Below are 19,769 nucleotides of genomic sequence, written 5' to 3'. Positions count from 1 at the left end.
TTAACGACACTTTGATTAGGTAAATCATTCACATTTTATTGACATTTTTTGTCGGTGTGAGTTTTCTGAAAATCACTTTAAATCGTATTTCTCCTTTTAGAGGCTCTCTAAATTAGATAAAAATCGATTTTAAATGAACTGTCAACTAAATGAAAAGCTTCTTGGCTTTGAATGAATCATGTTATTAGCAAATAGCATTATTTGTAAATAGGTTTCCAGCATTTGTATGAAAATTCCATATAACTCAACATTTATTTTACACATACCGATGTTTATATAATTATAACAATGCCACTAAAGCAATAAGGTATTCCTTTAAAATCCGATTTAATGACAAATTCTTACCAAGCATACACATATTTCCATAAAATAAAAATTTTTACGATGACACAAAATTCCTTTCCTTCTTAAACAGATTTATCTTTTTTTAGGAAAAAATGTAAGCCATCAAAACAAAACTTAAACTTTTTCCTACCCAATAAAGAGACAATTTGCAAAATTACAAACTAAATTAATACTTTATGAAGTCGTTGCCATCGGGCATTAACTCAAACTTCAAGGGGCGTTGGGCATTAAGCTCCAATCACGCTGTCATCCTTAGCCCGACTTTCGAGTGCTAAAGGGAGTGAAAGTACTATTAATACATAAAGAAAGCATTTCTCAGCCATAAGCGCCGAAAGGCCATCGTCACGGCCATCCTCATCTCCATCGCCCTGGCTGTAGCTTTGCCTATAGCTATAGCCACGCTATAGCCGTGGCTATCTGGCGGATCGGACAGGGGCGAAAGGCACGCGGCGCATTAAGCAAACGACCGCGGCGAACGTTTTTGTTGTCGGGCAGCTGCAGAAGCGCAATAATAAAATTTTGCCGCAGCTGGAGTGCGAGGGCGGGAAATTGGCTTTAGGATGAGCGGTGGAAAGCAGACGCCTGTACCACCAACCGAAAGGGGAGGGTGGGTGGAGGTGGGAAAATCTCCAACGCAGTTGCCATAAGAGAGTGGAAAGCCGGTCGGGCTAATCAGCTGTGCGCACGCTAAGTAAGTTTATTAGCCTATTATTTTGAATTGGGTTTCCTCTCGCATTTTTTGGGCCATTGTCTGTTTGCTGTTTTGCTCCACTGCATCTGGCTGTAAGCTGAGCTTCATTCTAAGGCCACCATTGTTCGGCTGCTGCATTGAACGGGAAAATTGCACTTTGGAGAAACTTAAGCTCGGCGAAATTAGAGAAAAAGATATTAATCTTCTATATGAGCCATCCTCGGGAGAGTATTTTCTCGAAAGCCATTAGTGATAAATAAATGAATATAGAAATTCAATTTGGTATCTATTTCTAGATACGTTTTTTATAAATTTTTAATAAGGCGCATATTTAATAATTAAATCAAATAATTAATATGTGCTAAATTATGTCTTTAAAACATACAAACACTAGGATCAAAGCTTTTCTGGTTCTAATGGAGATTAAATTTTCAACATTCGTATAATTGCACTGAAGATAAAAACATAAAGGACGAACATTACCAGTTTTAACAAACAATGTGAAAAGCGCTGAAGAAATCGACCCATAAAATATCTGCGAGTGGCGGATATGCCGGGTCCGCTGAAAAATTTATTACATTTGTGACCTCTTTGTGGGACAATCCAGAAGAATCCAGGAAAACTGAAAAACAGAAAATCTAGGTGCCAATTACGAAGAAGACCATTGAACTTGAGCAATAAAGAATGCCCCAAAAATATTTGCGATCTCGCAATATTGCTAACACATGCTTGGCAGAAAATGGTTTTGGTGATTTTTTTTCCAGAGAGAATATATTGCAATGTTTTGTTTTCCCTTTTCATCCATGGAACATAGGTAAAGAATTGTAAAACAAGAAGCTATCAATTAAAAGGAAAATATATACAAGTGTTCAATAGAAAGCGCTCAACGAATTCGAATTTCTGGGCCAATAAAAATCAAGTGGTTTTCTACCAGAGATGAGGCTTTAGTTATGTATATACTCTACTAAAGTAACTATTTATTGATATATAATTAATGTTTTTACACATTTGAATCTAAATGTTTGAGCTAGTCCACATAGACTTGTAATTGGCGTAGACATAATTAATATATATATTCTGTATTGTATAGGTATAAAAACCAAGTGCCTATCTCTATAAAACGGCGACAGGGAATCCGGTTAACCCATTGAATGCGTTTGTCAACCAAGGCCGTTAAAGGAAATAAACACGAACACTTTCGCCCATATAGAGAGCCACTTGTCAGTTCTAATTGACAATAGAAACAGAAACAGGTCGTCAGGGAAATGGAGGGAAAGTGGGTGAAAGCGGGAAGTGACCAAGTGGGTGGAGCTTTTCAGAAATCTCCGCCCGGGGCAGGAGGACAAGTCGACCCTTGTTGAAACTCAATCAAACACCCACGTATCCGTTGGAAAGTTCAAACAATGATGTTCCTGCCACTTGCGAGAAACGAAAGTGCTGCTGATTCTGGTACTAAGGCCGATGTTGATGACGATGCGAATGCTAAAGCTGTTGCCTGGCCCCAGTTAAATAGACAATTTTGCACACAAATCCATTTAATCTGGAGATAAATAACATTTAGGTCCGGGCTCAACAGCCAGTCCGTGCTGAATGTGAGACTCTATATCAGCACTTGGAAAAGTTTATATTTAGTTCATAATATTTAGAGAAAAGACAAACTAAGACAAGTTGCTCGGTATGCAAGGTATAAAATATTTTACTTTGTTTTGGAACATTTTACCCTAAAAAAAGTTAGTTTTATAAAACTGAATTATGTATACCATATTTATTAAAATAGTTGGGTTAAAACGTTAGTTAAACAGATTAAATCGTAAAAGCGTTGTTAATAAATTAGTCTCAACAATGTTGTGAACAAAATTACTCCAGAAAAAGTTGGCTTTGCTTAGGCGTACTCTAAGTTGAAGACCTTATTGGCGAAATATGTTTTTTTAGTGCACCAAAAAGCCCAAAAGGTCCTTTCGGGGGGCACTTAACGCACCCAGAATTCTTACGCAGCAACCTAATGAATCCCCCGCAGATCCTGCGGTCCGCCCACAAAATGGTTGCCCAGGACCTTCGGCTCAGTTGCGTTTCCGTTTTCCCTTCCTTCCGCATCCGCATCGACATCCTTATCCGCATCCGCATCCGAATCCACACGCATCGATTTGTGAGGCGGCAATAAAATCCACTGTGATTAGGTTAAAACTGTTGACTTTCAAACAGGGCTCTCCGTGTGCTCGGTCTGCTGATGTTTTGCCTTTCCATTGAGGGCGAATCAAAGTGGTTAACCCCCCTTGGAAACCCTTCGAATGACTGGGTAAATCGAAAGAGATAAAAATACCCAAATAGCATTCGGCACCAGCATCAACCGAAATGTGATTGTGTCGTACTCCACCCTTCGTTCTTCGAATCTTGGCACCCGCCCCTCTGTGTGACACTCATTTATTTAATGGTTTTAACTTCCAATTTTCCAATTGTCAGACATGCAGTGTGGTGGCCATTAACCAGGACCCAAAGAAAAAAAGTGCCACAATGGAAAGTGCTTTTGAATAGAGAGTGAATAGTTAGACCACGTTAAGAGCAAAGAGTGACTACCCTTTTAAAGTGAGAAAGTGAAGTATACGGCATTAAGTTTAATTTAAAAAAAGGAGTGTGAATAATTTTCCATTTTGCCGACATAATATTAATAGCCGTTGATCGTAGAGTAAAAAGGTTACATTAGAATTGTTAAAATGTATGTTATAGGTAGAAGGAAGTATATATTTCCTTGATAAAGATTACTAGTCGAGTCGATCTGGCCATGTCTGTCTATCTGTCCGTCCGTGTGAACACCTCGATCTCAGAAACGTAGAAAGCCAGAAAGTTGAGATTCAGCATGCAGATTTTAGGGACGTAGACGCAAGTTTGTTTTCAGTTGTTTAGTAGTATAGGTAGTTTCTATCGATATAACAAGAAACTGTTTAAAAGTCTCGTTCGCACTCACACTAGTTTATGATTTATGCTATGATTTGATTTTTTACTATAAAACTAATAAGTAACCTTTGTAAATTCCACTAGGAAATTATTTAAAGATGGTTTTTCAGTAACAAAATTTGTTACCTTTGTGAAATAACATGTTCAGGAAATTCAGCTTACAATTTTTATAACCTATTATATTATATAATAACGTTTTATAACTATTGGATTATTATAACCTTTTGAAGTATGTATTAAACTGGCTGATGAACTTAAACCTTATCTTTTAACAAATAATTCAATTATATTAATGTAGTAATAGACATCACAAAAGCCCTCTATTCTTTTCTAAATAATTATATTTTTGGCATACATTATACATTTTTTCTAAGTAATATATCATGAACTTTGAATTCTATCTAGTCACTATTGAGATTCGATGACTCTTAAAACTTTTTTAAAGCAAAAGGTTGATTTGGAATCCAATTCCTTTTTAGAACAGCCCTTTAAAAAAACGTTTATCTAATACTTATTTTATTTAATTGTCTTTTAATTGGGCAAGAAATATACTTCAAAAACACATATACTATAGGTCAAAAGCTCCGATCACCGTTGATGAAATTAATAAACAGATTATTATATTAAAAAATGAGCACAACAAAAATGGATTCAAGGAATATAAATTATAATTTTTGGTTTGTTACCAGAGGAATCCTAATAGACACAACGTGCTGCTAAAATAAATAAATATTCTTTTATGAAACCGAAAGCACTCAAGTTTAATTCGATTTGGATTAGCCCAAAACTTATGCAACCCAATTTCCATCAATTGTTGTGCATCAGTTAACTATTCAAATACCATTTAACAGTGATCAAACGAGCACTGCTTTAATTATACAAATACTAAACCGTTTACTCTGACTTCATTCAGCATATCAATAGCATTCATATCAATAGCAAAAATCTCTCTAAAGCTATTTCTAAAATGTAATTCGAAATACGATTGAATGAGAGTGTTACACAAGTGTTGAGATCTGCAAAATTAAGAAATCAAACGCTGCAAAATATTCGTTATACCTTAAAAATGCTTCACATGTCAGTGAATAATGTGCTGATTCTGCACTTGATTTGTGCCACTGGAAATGGAGGGAAAATCAGAAATGGAAAAAAGCCCTTAAAAGCTAATGAGTTTCAAATAAATATAATAAAAGTGTGCACGTGTGCGAGGATATAAAATGCAAAATCAGTAGGACAGGGTAGACCAAAGAAAACAAAATCAAATGAACAAAATGGCACACTAAAGTTTACAAATGCAAATAAGATACTAAGCAAAGTCAGCAGCATCAAATATGTCATATGGCCAGAAAAAGAGACAGCACCATGCGACAGACAGAGATGGAAACGGAACCAGATAGACAGATGCAAATGACATAAAAGGGACGGGTAGACGGCAAGTGAAAGGGAGAGCACGAGCTGACAAACGAAAACATTTATGATCGCTTCGTTCGTTTGTTGTTGACTTGTACAAAAGAATGGTAGAATATTTTTTAGCTATATGTGAGTATGCAAAATATTCCACGGCATTCAAATGCACCGAAAAAAATACACGATGTCTAAGCGAAACCAAAAAAGAAATTACTATAATGAGGTTTTCATAATGTTTTGGTAAGGGAATAACTCCTAGTATTGAAAAAAACGTATTAAGCAATTCAAAAATCTTGTATTTTATATTTACGTTCAAAACAGCAAAATATTTGACGTTTAACCTTTGAAGACATATTTTCTCTAAAAAAATCCTGATTTTTCCGTGCACGTGTTTGGCACACGCATACACATGTAACTACAAGCTGTAGCTCAAACACAGGAAATGTAATTTGCATAAGAATAACACACAGACATGGGGAAGGGGAAATTGGGGAAAGCAGGAGGCGAATCGGGGGAAAACCAAGTGAATGTGGCTGCCAAGATATAGAGGGGCATATGGCACACATATTGAAGTGTAGTCTATATGGGATGCGAGGGGCGGGGCCTGAAGTGTCCTTTAACGAGATTTGCATCTCATCATAATAATGTAAATGACGAAGAGGGCCAACAGAGGAAAATGTATAGGGTAAGCAACATTTTGGGCTGGCCGCAGCACAAGTTTGGCCGAAAGGGTTTTCTATTTAAGGCGGGATTACATGCAGTACATATCGCAATGAGGCCCATTCACTTTGGCTCAACGGAGACGAAGCGATTCAATTAGCTTAACCACTTTGGACTTAAATTGGGATTTGGCCGGCAGCAACAGTTGAAGTTGCACAATTAACTTTAATCCTGGATAAAACTCAATGTGTTTGACTCATGTGCCACAGGCCGAATTTAAAGGAATTTTGGTTAGCTCTATTATAAACTACATATTTGTCTGTGTACTACTGAGTAACTGATGTTTTCAAATAGTATTTTTTTCAATCCGGTTTGCTACATTTTTCATTGTGTAGAAAAGTCAAACTCTCACAAACAGACGTCTTGCGGTCATTAGGAGAATGGCAAAAATAAATCGATGACTGCAGCTGAGTTTCAAGTGGGAGTGTGTTTAAAATATTCTGTATTGGAGTCGTTTGATTGGTCTTAAGTAAACTAAACAATTTTCTGTTGTCTTAGATGAAAATTACCGTTTTATTTGCCCAACTTACTCTATTATTTCTTTCCATTTCTTGTATGCACTTTGAGCTTATTGATAATACGGCTTAATTCAGTATTTATTATTTTAAATGTAAATATATAAGGTAGTTATTGTTTAAAACTCCTTCTCGGCATTTTTTTACTGTCATGGAAAAGGATTCACTCTGTTTCTGAATAATCAAAAGGAACAATATAGCTGTTCTTTAATAAATAAACTATCAATTGTCATCAATTATAAATTATTATCAGAATAATGTTATTCAGATACTAAATTTTGTGATCAAATTACCTATTATCATGAAAATGAGATATATATAAGAAAACTAATTGCTTTTCAAAACTTAAAAGTCTAATCTGTCATAAAATTGGTAATTATACCCGTTACTCGTAGAGTAAAAGGGTATACTAGATTCGTTGAAAAGTATGTAACAGGCAGAAGGAAGCGTTTCCGACCATATAAAGTATATATATTCTTGATCAGGATCAATAGCCGAGTCGATCTGGCCATGTCCGTCTGTCCGTCCGTCTGTCCGTCTGTCTGTCTGTCCGTCCGTATGAACGCTGAGATCTCAGGAACTACAAAAGCTAGAAAGTTTAGATTGGGCATACAGACTCCAGAGACATAGACGCAGCGCAAGTTTGTCGATTCATGTTGCCACGCCCACTCTAACGCCCACAAACCGCCCAATACTGCCACGCCCACACTTTTGAAAAATGTTTTGATATTTTTTCATTTTTGTATTGGTCTTGTAAATTTCTATCAATTTGCCAAAAACCGTTTTGCCACGCCCACTCTAACGCCCACAAACCGCCCAAAGCTGCCACGCCCACACTTTTGAAAAATGTTTAGATATTTTTTCATTTTTGTATTAGTCGTCTAAATTTCTATCGATTTGCCAAAAAACTTTTTGCCACGCCCACTCTAACGCCCACAAACCTGCACTTCTACTAGCTGAGTAACGGGTATCAGATAGTCGGGGAACTCGACTATAGCGTTCTCTCTTGTTTTATCTGGTGTCAGTGAAGTATAAATTGTATGTGGTTTCAAAACTATAAATGATAGGTTTATAATACGGAAATAAAAGCTATATTGGACCTAAAATGAGTTCTGTGATATTTCTTTTAAGTCCGTCACTATCCAATCGAAATCTATGGCCTGACTCCCAAACACAATAAAATACAGAAATCATATCTCTTTGCTCTTCATCTCTTTTTGATATTACCTTGTGTTCGTTGCTACAATTTCAAGTTCATCTTCCCGATGATTTTTTCGATGAGTCTTCAAGTAGTTCCTTATTGATGACCATCAGTCGGGAATGGTTTGCCATCAAGGAAATCCCTCCCACAGAAATTCCTCGAACAAGCTTTCAGCATTCCCATTTCGCCATGGTTGCCAATCATTTATTCACTTTCGATATCATTCGAGCTTCAAATTAATCCGGCATTTCTTTCGGGATATTCTCCTAAAAGTATCACCTTATTGATGACCCAATGGGGTGGGGATAGTTTTCGGCGTCTAGAGAACCCTTTAGTTTGGCCCGTCACCTACGGCATGGCAATTTATTCCTCAACACTCCCGCTTCGACGGCAGGGAAAAGTTTTGTTTCTCGGTTTATGGGCAATGGCTTCCAGCACTCCGGCAATACGGCATCACGGCACCACGGCACTACGGCACTCCGGCCACGTCCAATATCCAACCATGCACGCAAAAGTTTGCCAAAAACTTCTCTCGAGTCTAACAAATTCAATTTGTCAGGCCTGGCGCGCCTCGGAGTGCGGCTAATCCATTTACAATTTCAAAGTAAACAAACAAAATGTATCCTCAGCTCGAGCTGCTCGGCAACTGAAGCTCAGCATCAGCATCAGCTCGACGAGACATTTAGCCCCGGTTTGAGTTTGAATTTTCGTTGGGATTTCCAATGAAAATGCATCGGAAAGTTTTCTACCAACAGCCAGCAACTTCATTCGGTAGTTTATGCTGTTTTCCCTGCCTACTTTTCACACACTCGAACCAAAATACTTAAAACGTTCTCTAAAACAAAAACTAACTGGGAACATCAACAGTGAGTATTGGCAAATTATTTTAGCAAACAAGGTACATTTTGCGCAAATCCAAGTGTTCTTTTTCAAAGTTCTTAAAGCAAAGAAAACTTATTTTCGTTGAAATAATTGGATTTGCCACTTGTCTCTTGGACTTGAAGCAAATTCCTCGTAGTCCTAAGCTGAATTATGCTTATCTAATTGAGGTAACATTTTTAGAAGTATTTACCGAATTAAGGCTTAGTTTTAGATTCCAAATTAAATATTCTATTCAATTATTGAATATTGAATTATAGTAGTAGATTAGTAATACAATTTGCCTAGTTGAAGTCTGGGAACGTTTTAAGCAAACATGAATGCCTACATATTTAGCATTTTTCCCAGTGCATGTGAAACCAACGACACGGCACTTGAGTAAAATAAAAAGACCCATTTTTCTTACACTTTTCGCCTTTGCCAAAATAAACAGTCAGATGGTGGGAGGCTCTGGAGAAAGTTTATTTGCCTTTAAAGCTGCAGTTGGTATCCTTTAATATTCTATTACATTTTTTGTTTGCCCCTGAATTGGCCCAAACAAAAGGAAAACTGTGTTGCAAACTAAAGCTTTGCGTTTCTGGTGCGAAGTACTTATTCAGTGGGCGTGCCAGAGCCGACATCCTATATTTCAGTTGGAATTGGTTTTTAAGGCTTAAGTTCTTAAGTCTTCAAAATCACATTTAAGCCTTGATTTATGAGTTGTGAAGAGGGAATTTATGAATACTGAACGTTGAGTAAATATTGCTGGATTTAGCTAATAGTTAAAATTTGAATTGCTCGCATTTGGGGCATTCGAAATACGCTTACACACCCGGGGGCACGCCTCGATTTGTGTGCCAAATTTATTTGAATTTAATCAACTGCTTACAATTTAATTGCTTTTCCTGGGTTCATAAATGAATACCAGTTCTTTTACATTTGGAGAGAGTTTACCTATTAAAATGTTAACAGTTAAATATATGCTATTTTTAATTTCTCCTCCGTCGTCAATGCGCTTAATTAAGACTAAAATTGCTGGAAACCTAAGAGCTACAAATCGGTCAATTAAATATCGCGCATACGAACCGTGAACACCATTTCCTCTTAACCTAAATTTAATTAAAACTGACCCAGCATTTAATGAGTGCCGTATGCCACTTGCAGTATTTATTAAAATAACAGTCTTTAAAAGCTCATAGTCAAAGTGGGTGGGAGCCTCCTTTGTAAATTGTTCAACTACATAACGCGCATACGCCCCGTGGACAAGACTCCTTTTCGATTGCTGGGAATTAACCTGCAAATTCAATTCGACGGTTTGGCATCCAGGCAAGAAATCTATATATAGCTATGTACATATGTATATATATTCCGAAGACCCTTAACGTACATACATATGTATGTATATGCGCCTCTGTGTTTTCCCTGTATTTTCGTGTAATGCCAGCGGCGGCAATTTCTTGTACAACAATTTGTGAGTCTGCTACGCTCAGCACTCACGTAATGAGCATAAACTAAAGGCACAAAAAGGCCAACACCCACACACTTACAGGGCCCACTAACACCGAGATGGCTAAGAGAATATCGCGCTGCCGTGCACATAATTGGTGCAAAAAGTTGGAAAATTATCACGGAAGCAAAGCCGTAACACGTACATACATCACCGTCGGCGGACGCGAGATGGCATAATGTGAGAGGGCCCTTCCTCTGATCCGACACTTCCCAAAAGCCCAGACTTTACTTTTAACTAGACCAATATCTGGATATTGTAAGCATTTTGTATGAAACTTAAAAGATAGAAAGGAAAAAGGTCAAAAAAGGGATATTTTTAATTACTGACTTAAGGATTTTTAATTATTTGAACTTTTTAAGTATTTACAACATATGGGATACCAATGACCTATTACTTTTTTAAGTATAAACATTTTAATGAATTTATCAACCAATTAAGAAATTTAAGCTTTTAAAATGATTTTGAATTCCTGTCAGCTCCATATTTTTGTTATCCATTGTTCCACCGATCTTGCCGGTTTTATTAATGTAAAATTCCAATATAATAAGTTTTAGCTAGTACAATACATCTTTAGTCATTTCGTTCAGTGTTTTCCCATCATATTTTCACGTTTTTAGGCCATTTTAAGGCGGAACACCTTGTGACCCGGCTGAGCCTTAAATAACCATCGCCGGGAGCCGGGTTCGCTTGCCCTTTGGGCGGCCAACGGCCAAAATTTATTGAAGAAAAGGCGACTGAACTAATCCCCGACCCTAATTACTCATAGAAGCCGTGGGTTACAAACCTTGTCCAACAATTACATCCGTACAAAGACGGAAAATGTTTCACTTTATGTTAAACTGAAGAGTTTCCGCTTTTGGGTTTTGGGGCAAGCAATTAGCTCGGGCATAGTGATTAAAAATTGGAAATGCTTAAGTCAAGTTGATTACATGACGATTGCAATCTACAAATGTTGCTTGTATTTACAGAGTCTGGAAAAAATTGTAGAAGTGCTTTATTTGAGTAAAGATAATACATCAGTCTGCACAGCTTTATGTGCACTAAAATTCATCAAGTCACTGGTGCTTTAGTTTATTATAAAAATCCGTTGATTAATCGTGGAAAATTGTTTATTGAATACCCCTTATTAGGCATTCATCATAATTATTTTAAACTAAATTACCCTTATTGACTTGGCGACACGTTAGTTTACCTAGAATAGTGGAAAAAGAAATAAATTTCACCTCTTTTCTCGCAGCAGGCAAAAAGTTCATTTCGTTTGCCCCAAAGACGACATGTTGATTCACATTTAATTTAGTGTAAAAAGCAACTTCTTTTTCATTATTATTCATGTTTACCAACTAATAAAAAGCAAAACGTTTCACTTTACGCCGAAACTGGGGAAGACTTTGAGCCCCATGGGCGACTCAGAATTACACTGGCCAGCAAAAGTGCTATTAAGTGAGCATGGTGTGTGTTCGCCGGCCATTAAAAAGTTTCCTTTACCTCGACCGCCATTCCCCGCATTTCCACTCTCCCACTCTCCAGCTGCTTCTGTTATAGTACTTACTGGGTGGATACTGGTCCCGATTCCGATTCAAATCCTGGTGGTGCTGCCATTGGCACCTGTGTGTTGCCAGTTGCCAGTTGGCAGTTGCCGGTGCAACTGAAAATACGTTTTCAAAATGTTTTTTTCCGCTGACCTCGTTTACGGGTCAGAGCAGCTATGAAAAGTTTGCCCTGCAAACTAAATTGCCGTTTGCAACCGGAGGAGGGAAGACACGGTAGCCGGCTTTGAGTTTTCCTTTCTTTCTGCTCGTTTTTTATATTTTTAACATTTTTTCTTTTTGGCCAGCACTGCGCTGAACCACTTCTTGTTTTTTTTGTTGCCCCTTTTACACAGGCGGTGCAGCATATTGAAATGCGATTACAGGGGTGCCCTGGTGGCTCGTGGATTCATGTTCGTTAAACATGCATAAACTCACACTAGCGAACACCCACTTACACAAGCACAGTGACACGGACACGGAGAAAGTGAGACGGAAATGGTTAGGAGATAGAGATAGCAAAAAAGTGTACGCTTGGAAAAATAACTGAGAAGTAAATTGAATCCCTATTTGATAATGGATGACCAGAGGAAAAAGTATTAGTTGTTGCTGAAACCACACTCAATGTGTGTTAAATGAATCACTTTAATATAAATTTAATAACATTACTTTAGGATATGAGTTATATAATAATATTTTATTTGATCTAAATGGTCTTATGTTATTAATGAAAGCTTTTAAAAACTACCTGCATCTTAGTAACTAATTCTTAGAACAACAAACTATTTACAGTGTATGAAAGACAGAACTCGTAGGCAGGACTCTAAGAAACTAAAGCATTTCCAGAGCAGATGTCCCTAGGCACATGTAAACAGTTTAAATTTTCAATGCTATGTGCTAATTTAAAATCAATTACATGACGTGACGACGGCACTTTCCCCAAAAATTCAACAACAAGACCTCCAAATCCCCCTGCTAAAATGTTCAAGTGCTGGCAGTGAAATTACAAACAATAGGCAAGCAAATAGCAATTGGAAATGCGTACAAGTCAGCCATGTTTGGCAACAGTTGGTGTGAAAAGTTTGTGCCTGTCGAAAGTGAATTTACTTACGACAGAAAGTTTCTGCCAATACCAATACCAATACGGATGGGAAAACATCAAAGCCCCCAGGCAACGGCATCTATTGGCAACAATTTTCACCACACTGAGGAAAATCATTCTACAGAATGGAAGTGGTAATAAATAATGGATGTATTTTAAGTGAATTCACTTGAACAATAGAAGATAATAGGAAGCGGTTCACATTTTATTATACTAATTATATTAATCTACACATTTTTCCCTTCGCAATCCATGTAATTCGGTAAAGAAGACGCTTAAACATGAATGAAAGTTTTATTTTAAGATAGTCGACATAACAATACCCGGTACTATACGAACCTTCCAGTACCTGTTACATTCTTTTTACCAAGAACATTATACCCTTTTATTCTATGAGTAACGGGTGTAAATATATAGGCTTGGGGAAAAACTTTTCTTGGTGCTACATTTGGCGACTCAGCAAACTGCCGAATTGAAGCCATCTGTCTGTGGTTGGGTGGGTTTAGTGGTTTCAGATGGTTTCGGGTGGTTCTTGGGTGGTTTCCCTCCAAGATGAGGTAGACTTAGTGTCATGTCTTCTTGCCTCTCCGAATTCAGGCACACATATGTATGTACGTACGTTTCCCTGAAAGCTGGGGAAAATTGAGACCGGAGGAAAGCAACAGTTTTTCGTGCACTCAAAAAAACTTAAAAAGTGTGGGGAAAGCTGATGAACAAGACCGATCCCTCTTTGTTGATGTAACGATGAAATTGAATATACAAATAAAAAAAAAACTTCATCAAATTGTTATTAAGTTGAAATTCACCGAAAACCGAAATAGACAGCGTCATAAATAACAAACAGAACAGGCCAAAATCAATTCACAAAATCAAATGGGCACTTTCTTATGGTCCGTAAGAAACGAAATCAGCTGGAATATCAATATTATAATGGTAAACATAAGATTATACACCCTTTCGTAAACTATTTTTGCTCCATTGATTTTCATCAGAGTGTTTTTACATCCGCTTTTACAGCATATCTATAAGTATATGCGATTCAACAGGCCCACATTTTCCCGGACACTTTCCATTCCTTTTCTTTTTATTTGACTTAAATAAATACATTCAAGTGGATATAGCGGTGGGTGTCGGTGCCACGTTCTTTATGGTAAAAAGTTCAGGCCGTCAAAGAAAAGTCGAGTGGAGTCGGCTGGGTTGGGTAAATATATGTGTTTGTTCAGACACACTCGCACTGAAGTACGTATGTACATAATTTAGTGAACTTGAAACTTGCCTCCTTGTCGTCCTGCGGCATATATACATACATGCATATATACATACACACATATTTGTATATCGGATGTCAAGGAGCTGGCCCCTTCAATAAAAGCAGATCGAGGAGGGATGTAAAGAAGAAGCCGAGGAAAAATTCATGCTAAGTAAGTTATATCGACGCGTACAGTGGTTGCCGAAAATCTGAAGGCCAGGATTCTTGCGCCATTTAAGTTTATTTAATTAAAATTTATTTCTACCGCCTTGCGCCAAATGAAATTCCCTCCAATCAATTAGGTCCGCAACTATTACTCATCAATTAAGCAAGTGCCATGACACCCAGAACATTTTAATTGAATATTTTCTGGAAGGGAAAGACTAAATCATGGCCAAATATCTAAGCTGCAAAATGCCATTTCAAATATAAACATATGTTGGTGAATCTTTTAATAATAATTTAGTTAAGATTACCTAAGCCTATATCAGTATACTATTATTATACTATATTATATTATTATACTAGCTAGCTAGAATACGATGATGTTTTGCAGCCTATTGTAAGGAGATATTCTAATCCAATTCTTTGTAGAATATTTTTTCTCTTAAATTAAAAAAGGTTCTTATAAAATGCCACAGGACTCGTGTGTACATGCTCGAAGAACACAAAAAACATAAAATAAAATGCATTATGTGTGTATGACGGCAGCATCAGCAAGAAAGGCAGTATCAGCTTATTAAAGATTTAAAAATTTTCCATGCAACTCATCGGAGAGCAGGAAATTGATATGCACTTACCGGCAACACGGAAGTCAGAGAAAAGAGTAAAAATATAGTGAGATATGGGAATGAACCTGGAGAAATTGCGATTCTGTGGAGAAAGTAGATGAGCAGCTGTAAAGTATGCTAAGAATAATACTCGGAGGAAAGGAAAACCTAATTCGAAAGTACTACTGTGAAAACATGTAATTTGAAAAATAATACTACCGTATTGTAAGTATCTGAAAATAATTTTATTCCTTAAAATCTTAATTTAATTCTTATATATATAAGCAAGACTCAAGTTTTGGAATACTTCATCAAAATAAACGTTTAAATTAAGAAAAAGCCAACATAATTTAAGATCCATGGCCCCACAAGGTGTGTTCTCGGAGTAAAAAAAAAAGGATCGAGTAGAATGTGAAGACTAAATGGACTGACCGGAAAGATAGTAGGGTTCCCCATTTTATCTTTTCCATTGCTTTTTTGTTTAGCCAGCTGCGTGTAAATTGAAAGATAATAACGAAGGCGGAACAGGATACGGGAAACCAGGTGAGTGGAGTGGCAAAAATGAAGCGCAGCAGAAAGATGTACCAGAATGCCAAAGGAAATACATTCCCCCACCTCGCATCAATCTCACATGGACTCTGATTGAAAGCAAATCGCAGGTAAACAATGGATATAATGATGATGGGAAAACGTAATCGATACCCTTGTTCGTTACTCCTTCGAGCATTTAATTAAAATTTGTCGAGTTACCCAGTTTCAAATCAATCAATTTCAAAGACAACAAAATTGATGTTTGACATTTAATATATTTCAATTGATCTCTTTGTCGCTTTTAGTAAGATCACATATGAAACAAGAAAGGAAATGTTAAAGCAATGCTCTAAATTTATGTTTAATAAAAACACTGGCAACTGATGTATACCGTATACCTATACTATTTTTGATCATTAAACAACGAAACTATAGTTTCTTGTCTAATATGTTAAAATATATCTATTAAAATTTTGCAACCTTCCCAATGGTAGCTACGTATTTGGTATACTCATCAATTTTGGTCAATTTAAAACCGAATTATATATTTTCGAAGAACTGGTGTACAGCAAATTTAAATACTTTATGATGAAAAACAACAAAGGTTCCTTTTTTATTTCCATTTATTCCTATGGCATTGATATTGAGAACCAATCCTACTTAAATACTACCTGCAACAGAAAGATAGACTTTTGGGAATTGCAGACAGCTTTAAAACTAAGAGACAAGTTTACACACATACATTATAGAAAATGAAAGTGACATAAATATATATTTTTGCCTACTTCAAGAATATAGAATATTTCCAAATGAAGGTGTAACATTTGATGTTGCATCGTTGTTTTGTAAGTAATTATATTTTTATAAAAATACATTCTCTAAACTTAATTTTTAAACATGATAAATTTAGGTAAGCAACCAACAATTTTTTTCATTGAAACAACAAGTGTATGTGGTTCGAACTTACCGAAAATTTTAATAATTAGATACTTTCGTTTCAGAACCACAGCAGCGCAGAATTTTTGAACGATTACCTCAAAAGCAATTTCATTTTATGACACTTATCAAACGCTTCACGCAACATAAAGCAGGCGGACACTATACAATTCTCGTTAAACGTGCAAAAAAAATCGCATGCGAATTAAACTAGTCCAAACTGCTATTCACCTGGAATAGCAAAAGCATCCTGGCAGCTGGCAAACTATCAGCTGATTGTGTAGGCGGGATATTTGAGTGTCATTATTATCTAAGAATCCTTATGGATATTCATTTTTTATTTTATTGTACATACACTAGATTTTTTACTGAACATATCAAATACATCACTTATTTCAGAAGATTCGTATCGTTAATCAATTTATATTTGATTCATTTTTGAGATATATATATGTATATTTAGCTTAAAAAAATGTATTACTTTTATGTTCATAAAATAGCTGCCATAATGCGAAGTTTTTTCGTTTAGCGTCCTGCGGTAGTTACTTTGCTGGGCAGAGGACCTGCCGAACGTTTTAGGACTATTTTGAAGTTCTCGCTAACCGTGTAGTCCTCCTTAAATACAACAATCAGATTAAGTTCAAACTCTGAAAAGAACAAAGAAAATAATGCTACGCGTAATAATAAATAACCAATACGATCCTCACCGATTTTGAAATTCTTGGTGAGCAACGTAGGGCAGGTGAACAGCCTTGGCAGGACCAAATGAATTGGTAGTTCCAGCTTGGGCAGCATATTGCCATCGGCTATTTGAATGGTCTGTATTTCGGTGGCATCCTTGGAGTAGCCCTCGTCGCAGCCACAGGTTTCCACACGCACCAACTGCATCTCAATGGACTTAATGGCCGCCTCCGTGTGCTGGACCGTAATGCTGCCAGTAATTGCAGTTGTTACGCAGAATTCACTCCGGTCCAGACGCCCTGTGATGAGGAATCTCGGCATGGACAACCTCTCCTTGGCGCTGGCATTCTTCTGCAGTGAGTCCGGACTCAAACTAAAAGGAACCACTTTCTTTGAATCCTCGCCCAAAGCCAGTGGCTTGTATTGCACGCAGAACTGCTGGGTTCTGGTCATTGATTTGCCCAGAAAATTCCTTTTTACAGTGCAAGTGAGTTGATAATTCACGTTGATGAAAACGCCGTGGTATGTTTCATATAGAATTCGCGGTTCCTTTTTACACACCAAAGGCAGTTCAAAATGGAACTCCGAACGGCCGGCGCTCAGTTTCCCGGGCGCAGATAACTCCAGGCTATTCTGGAGCAGATTAATGGGTTTCACCGAGTTATAGAAAGCATCGAAAAGCCCAACGGTTTTAGCGCTTAATTGGAGATTTACGATTCCCTCCAGATACAATATAATTCCTTCGTGTTTTGTCTCCTGGGAGCACTGAAACTGCACGCAGCCCAATAGCATGTCCTAGGGAATATATATTTTCGTGAAATAACACCTTTAGGAGTCGGTAAGAACTTACATTTTCATGGTAAACCTTATTCGCTCTCTTTAATTTAATATCGAAGAGTAGTGAACCCATTTTAATCAGTAAATGAAAACAAATATAACAGCTGATGTATCCTAAGGCGATCTGGCATCCCTGGCATCAGCTGTCCAGCAAGTGGACAGTCACGAAATCGGCGAATCGAAAACAATATCGTTTTTATATAAGTTTAATTTAAACATTAATATTTAATAACAAATGCCTCGCAATATAAATGCGGAGAGGGATAATCCCTGCTTAAAGGTTTGTATGCTGTACGAAAATCAATAATTCCTTAAATATACATTTACAAAATAGGAACAGGAGCTTTCATTCAAATGCCTCAACAAAAACAACTTTGATCGCGACAAGTGCGAAATATATTTTGCCAATTATAACAATTGCAAGGAGTTCTGGGTGGGTTCTTCAATAAAAGTGATTGTCTTACGAACTACATTTTTTTCTTTAATAGAACAAAGTAAAAAGCGAAAGGAGAGCGAAGGGAATAGCTCCATATTTGCCGCCATTGGAAGAACGCGATGCGATTAAAGCTGAATATATGAAAGGGAAACCTCCGCAAAGCTGATATAACTGATAAACTAGCTACACATCAGGCAGGAAAGCTTTAACAAGCATTAGACCTCCTGTTGGCATCTTTAAATCCGATATTTAAAAAGTCCCTTTTAGATGAAGATCTGTATTCATATTTTGTTATTAAAAACATTTATATTCAACTAAACTTAAAAATCGGATAAATCCCTTATATAGGCTTAAACAAATTTCGCCCTAGCTGTGAATAGCATCGGCGCCAACAATTTTTAAAGCTGGCATGGACTCCTCCAACATGACTGTGGCCAATTCCAATTCCAGAGTCTCCTTCGGATCTTCCAAGATCAGTAATTTAAGCTGGGGAAGACGATATAGGCAGGCCAATCCGTTGGTGGTGATTTCGGTGCCCGAAAGGTCGAGCACTTCCAGGTGAGGGAAGCCACCTCCCGAAATTCTATCCAGACACCAGTCATCAAAAGTTTTTACGTTGTGAAAGGACAGGAACTTAAGGGAGTCCAGGCAGCGTATGTTCTCCAATCCCTCGTAGTAGAGTTCCATGTTATCACACCTTAAGGCCTCTACTTTATATCGAGGATCGAACTTATTAGGCAGATTGAATTCTCCATCCTCGGAGGCTCGCCGCCAGTGAGTATCGTTGATGAACTTGACGGCACCGCCGCGGTACAGTATGAAATGTGCCGCAGCCAATTCAGCGCCCAGAATCTTGTGTCTTTCCGGAACAAACTGCTGCATGTGTCGCTCAATGCGCTCCTCCCGGTTCTCCCACCACTGTCGTATGTTCCTCGGACTCAGATCGATCGGTTTCTGCATCATCACGATGAAATCTGAGGTTTGCTCCGCATTGGAGAAGAGCTTTAGCTTGCTGCTCCAATCCTCCGGCCGGTCGCCTATCGGAGTGCGCCACTTAAGTTTCTGCTTATCCGCTGCCAATTCCGCGCGGATCCTCTTCACCGTCGCACTGACCTCCACCTCCTCACCCGGGTACGCCTGATTTGTGGGCACGGTGGATGCCGTTCGAATGCCACATCGCCCTAAGATGGAAAATCCACGCGACAAGCGCTGCAACATCCTTCGAGTGTGATTTCAATAAATAAATTTTAGTGGGTAAATGTACTAAAGATGCGCATGTTATATGAACAGCGATGTGTCACGAAGTTTCACGACGTGATCCTAACTATACGATAGTTGCTTCATTGCCTATGTTTGCCTTCATAATGTTATATTATGTACCACAGTGCACTAAAATATATGTTGCTTATTCTCGCCGCGTTACGTGCAAAGATGAATGAAAAATAGTATAAATAAAAAAATACAATATTAAATCACACAAATATGGATTTTACAGTCATATT

The 19,769-nt window shown here is 37.5% G+C and overlaps 3 protein-coding genes across 3 annotated transcripts; 1 reads left to right on the top strand and 2 right to left on the bottom strand.

Moving 5' to 3' along the window:
* Window positions 1-16,353: 16,353 nt before the first annotated feature.
* Window positions 16,354-17,985, bottom strand: LOC120450452 (vacuolar protein sorting-associated protein 26C). Its single transcript, XM_039633472.2, has 3 exons — window positions 17,845-17,985; window positions 17,021-17,789; window positions 16,354-16,960 (listed from the first exon to the last, which is right to left on the bottom strand). The coding sequence occupies exons 1-3, from the start codon at window positions 17,902-17,904 to the stop codon at window positions 16,839-16,841; spliced, it is 951 nt and encodes a 316-aa protein (XP_039489406.1). The 5' UTR covers window positions 17,905-17,985; the 3' UTR covers window positions 16,354-16,838.
* LOC120450454 (coiled-coil-helix-coiled-coil-helix domain-containing protein 7) lies at window positions 17,955-18,586 on the top strand. The gene is made up of 3 exons (XM_039633474.1): window positions 17,955-18,111; window positions 18,166-18,264; window positions 18,320-18,586. Exons 1-3 carry the CDS (start codon window positions 18,067-18,069, stop codon window positions 18,431-18,433), a joined length of 258 nt encoding a protein of 85 aa, XP_039489408.1. The 5' UTR covers window positions 17,955-18,066; the 3' UTR covers window positions 18,434-18,586.
* LOC120450453 (distal membrane-arm assembly complex protein 2) lies at window positions 18,535-19,568 on the bottom strand. The gene has a single exon (XM_039633473.2). The coding sequence runs from the start codon at window positions 19,483-19,485 to the stop codon at window positions 18,634-18,636; it is 852 nt and encodes a 283-aa protein (XP_039489407.2). The 5' UTR covers window positions 19,486-19,568; the 3' UTR covers window positions 18,535-18,633.
* Window positions 19,569-19,769: the final 201 nt, after the last annotated feature.

Source organism: Drosophila santomea, chromosome 3L, assembly GCF_016746245.2.
Source record: "Drosophila santomea strain STO CAGO 1482 chromosome 3L, Prin_Dsan_1.1, whole genome shotgun sequence".
Lineage (NCBI taxonomy): Eukaryota > Metazoa > Arthropoda > Insecta > Diptera > Drosophilidae > Drosophila > Drosophila santomea.
This window is presented reverse-complemented; position numbering and strand designations above follow the sequence as displayed.

What these genes read in the sequence shown, in the direction of transcription:
- LOC120450454 (XM_039633474.1), top strand. Translation starts at nt 18,067, where the DNA reads ATGCCTCGCAATATAAATGCGGAGAGGGATAATCCCTGCTTAAAG. An exon ending in GGGATAATCCCTGCTTAAAG is followed by an intron (nt 18,112 to 18,165) that starts GTTTGTATGCTG and finishes TTTACAAAATAG; the next exon opens with GAACAGGAGCTTTCATTCAA. An exon ending in ACAATTGCAAGGAGTTCTGG is followed by an intron (nt 18,265 to 18,319) that starts GTGGGTTCTTCA and finishes TTTCTTTAATAG; the next exon opens with AACAAAGTAAAAAGCGAAAG.
- LOC120450452 (XM_039633472.2), bottom strand. Translation starts at nt 17,904, where the DNA reads ATGGGTTCACTACTCTTCGATATTAAATTAAAGAGAGCGAATAAGGTT. An exon ending in ATAAGGTTTACCATGAAAAT is followed by an intron (nt 17,790 to 17,844) that starts GTAAGTTCTTAC and finishes TATATTCCCTAG; the next exon opens with GACATGCTATTGGGCTGCGT. An exon ending in CACCAAGAATTTCAAAATCG is followed by an intron (nt 16,961 to 17,020) that starts GTGAGGATCGTA and finishes TGTTCTTTTCAG; the next exon opens with AGTTTGAACTTAATCTGATT.
- LOC120450453 (XM_039633473.2), bottom strand. Translation starts at nt 19,485, where the DNA reads ATGTTGCAGCGCTTGTCGCGTGGATTTTCCATCTTAGGGCGATGTGGC.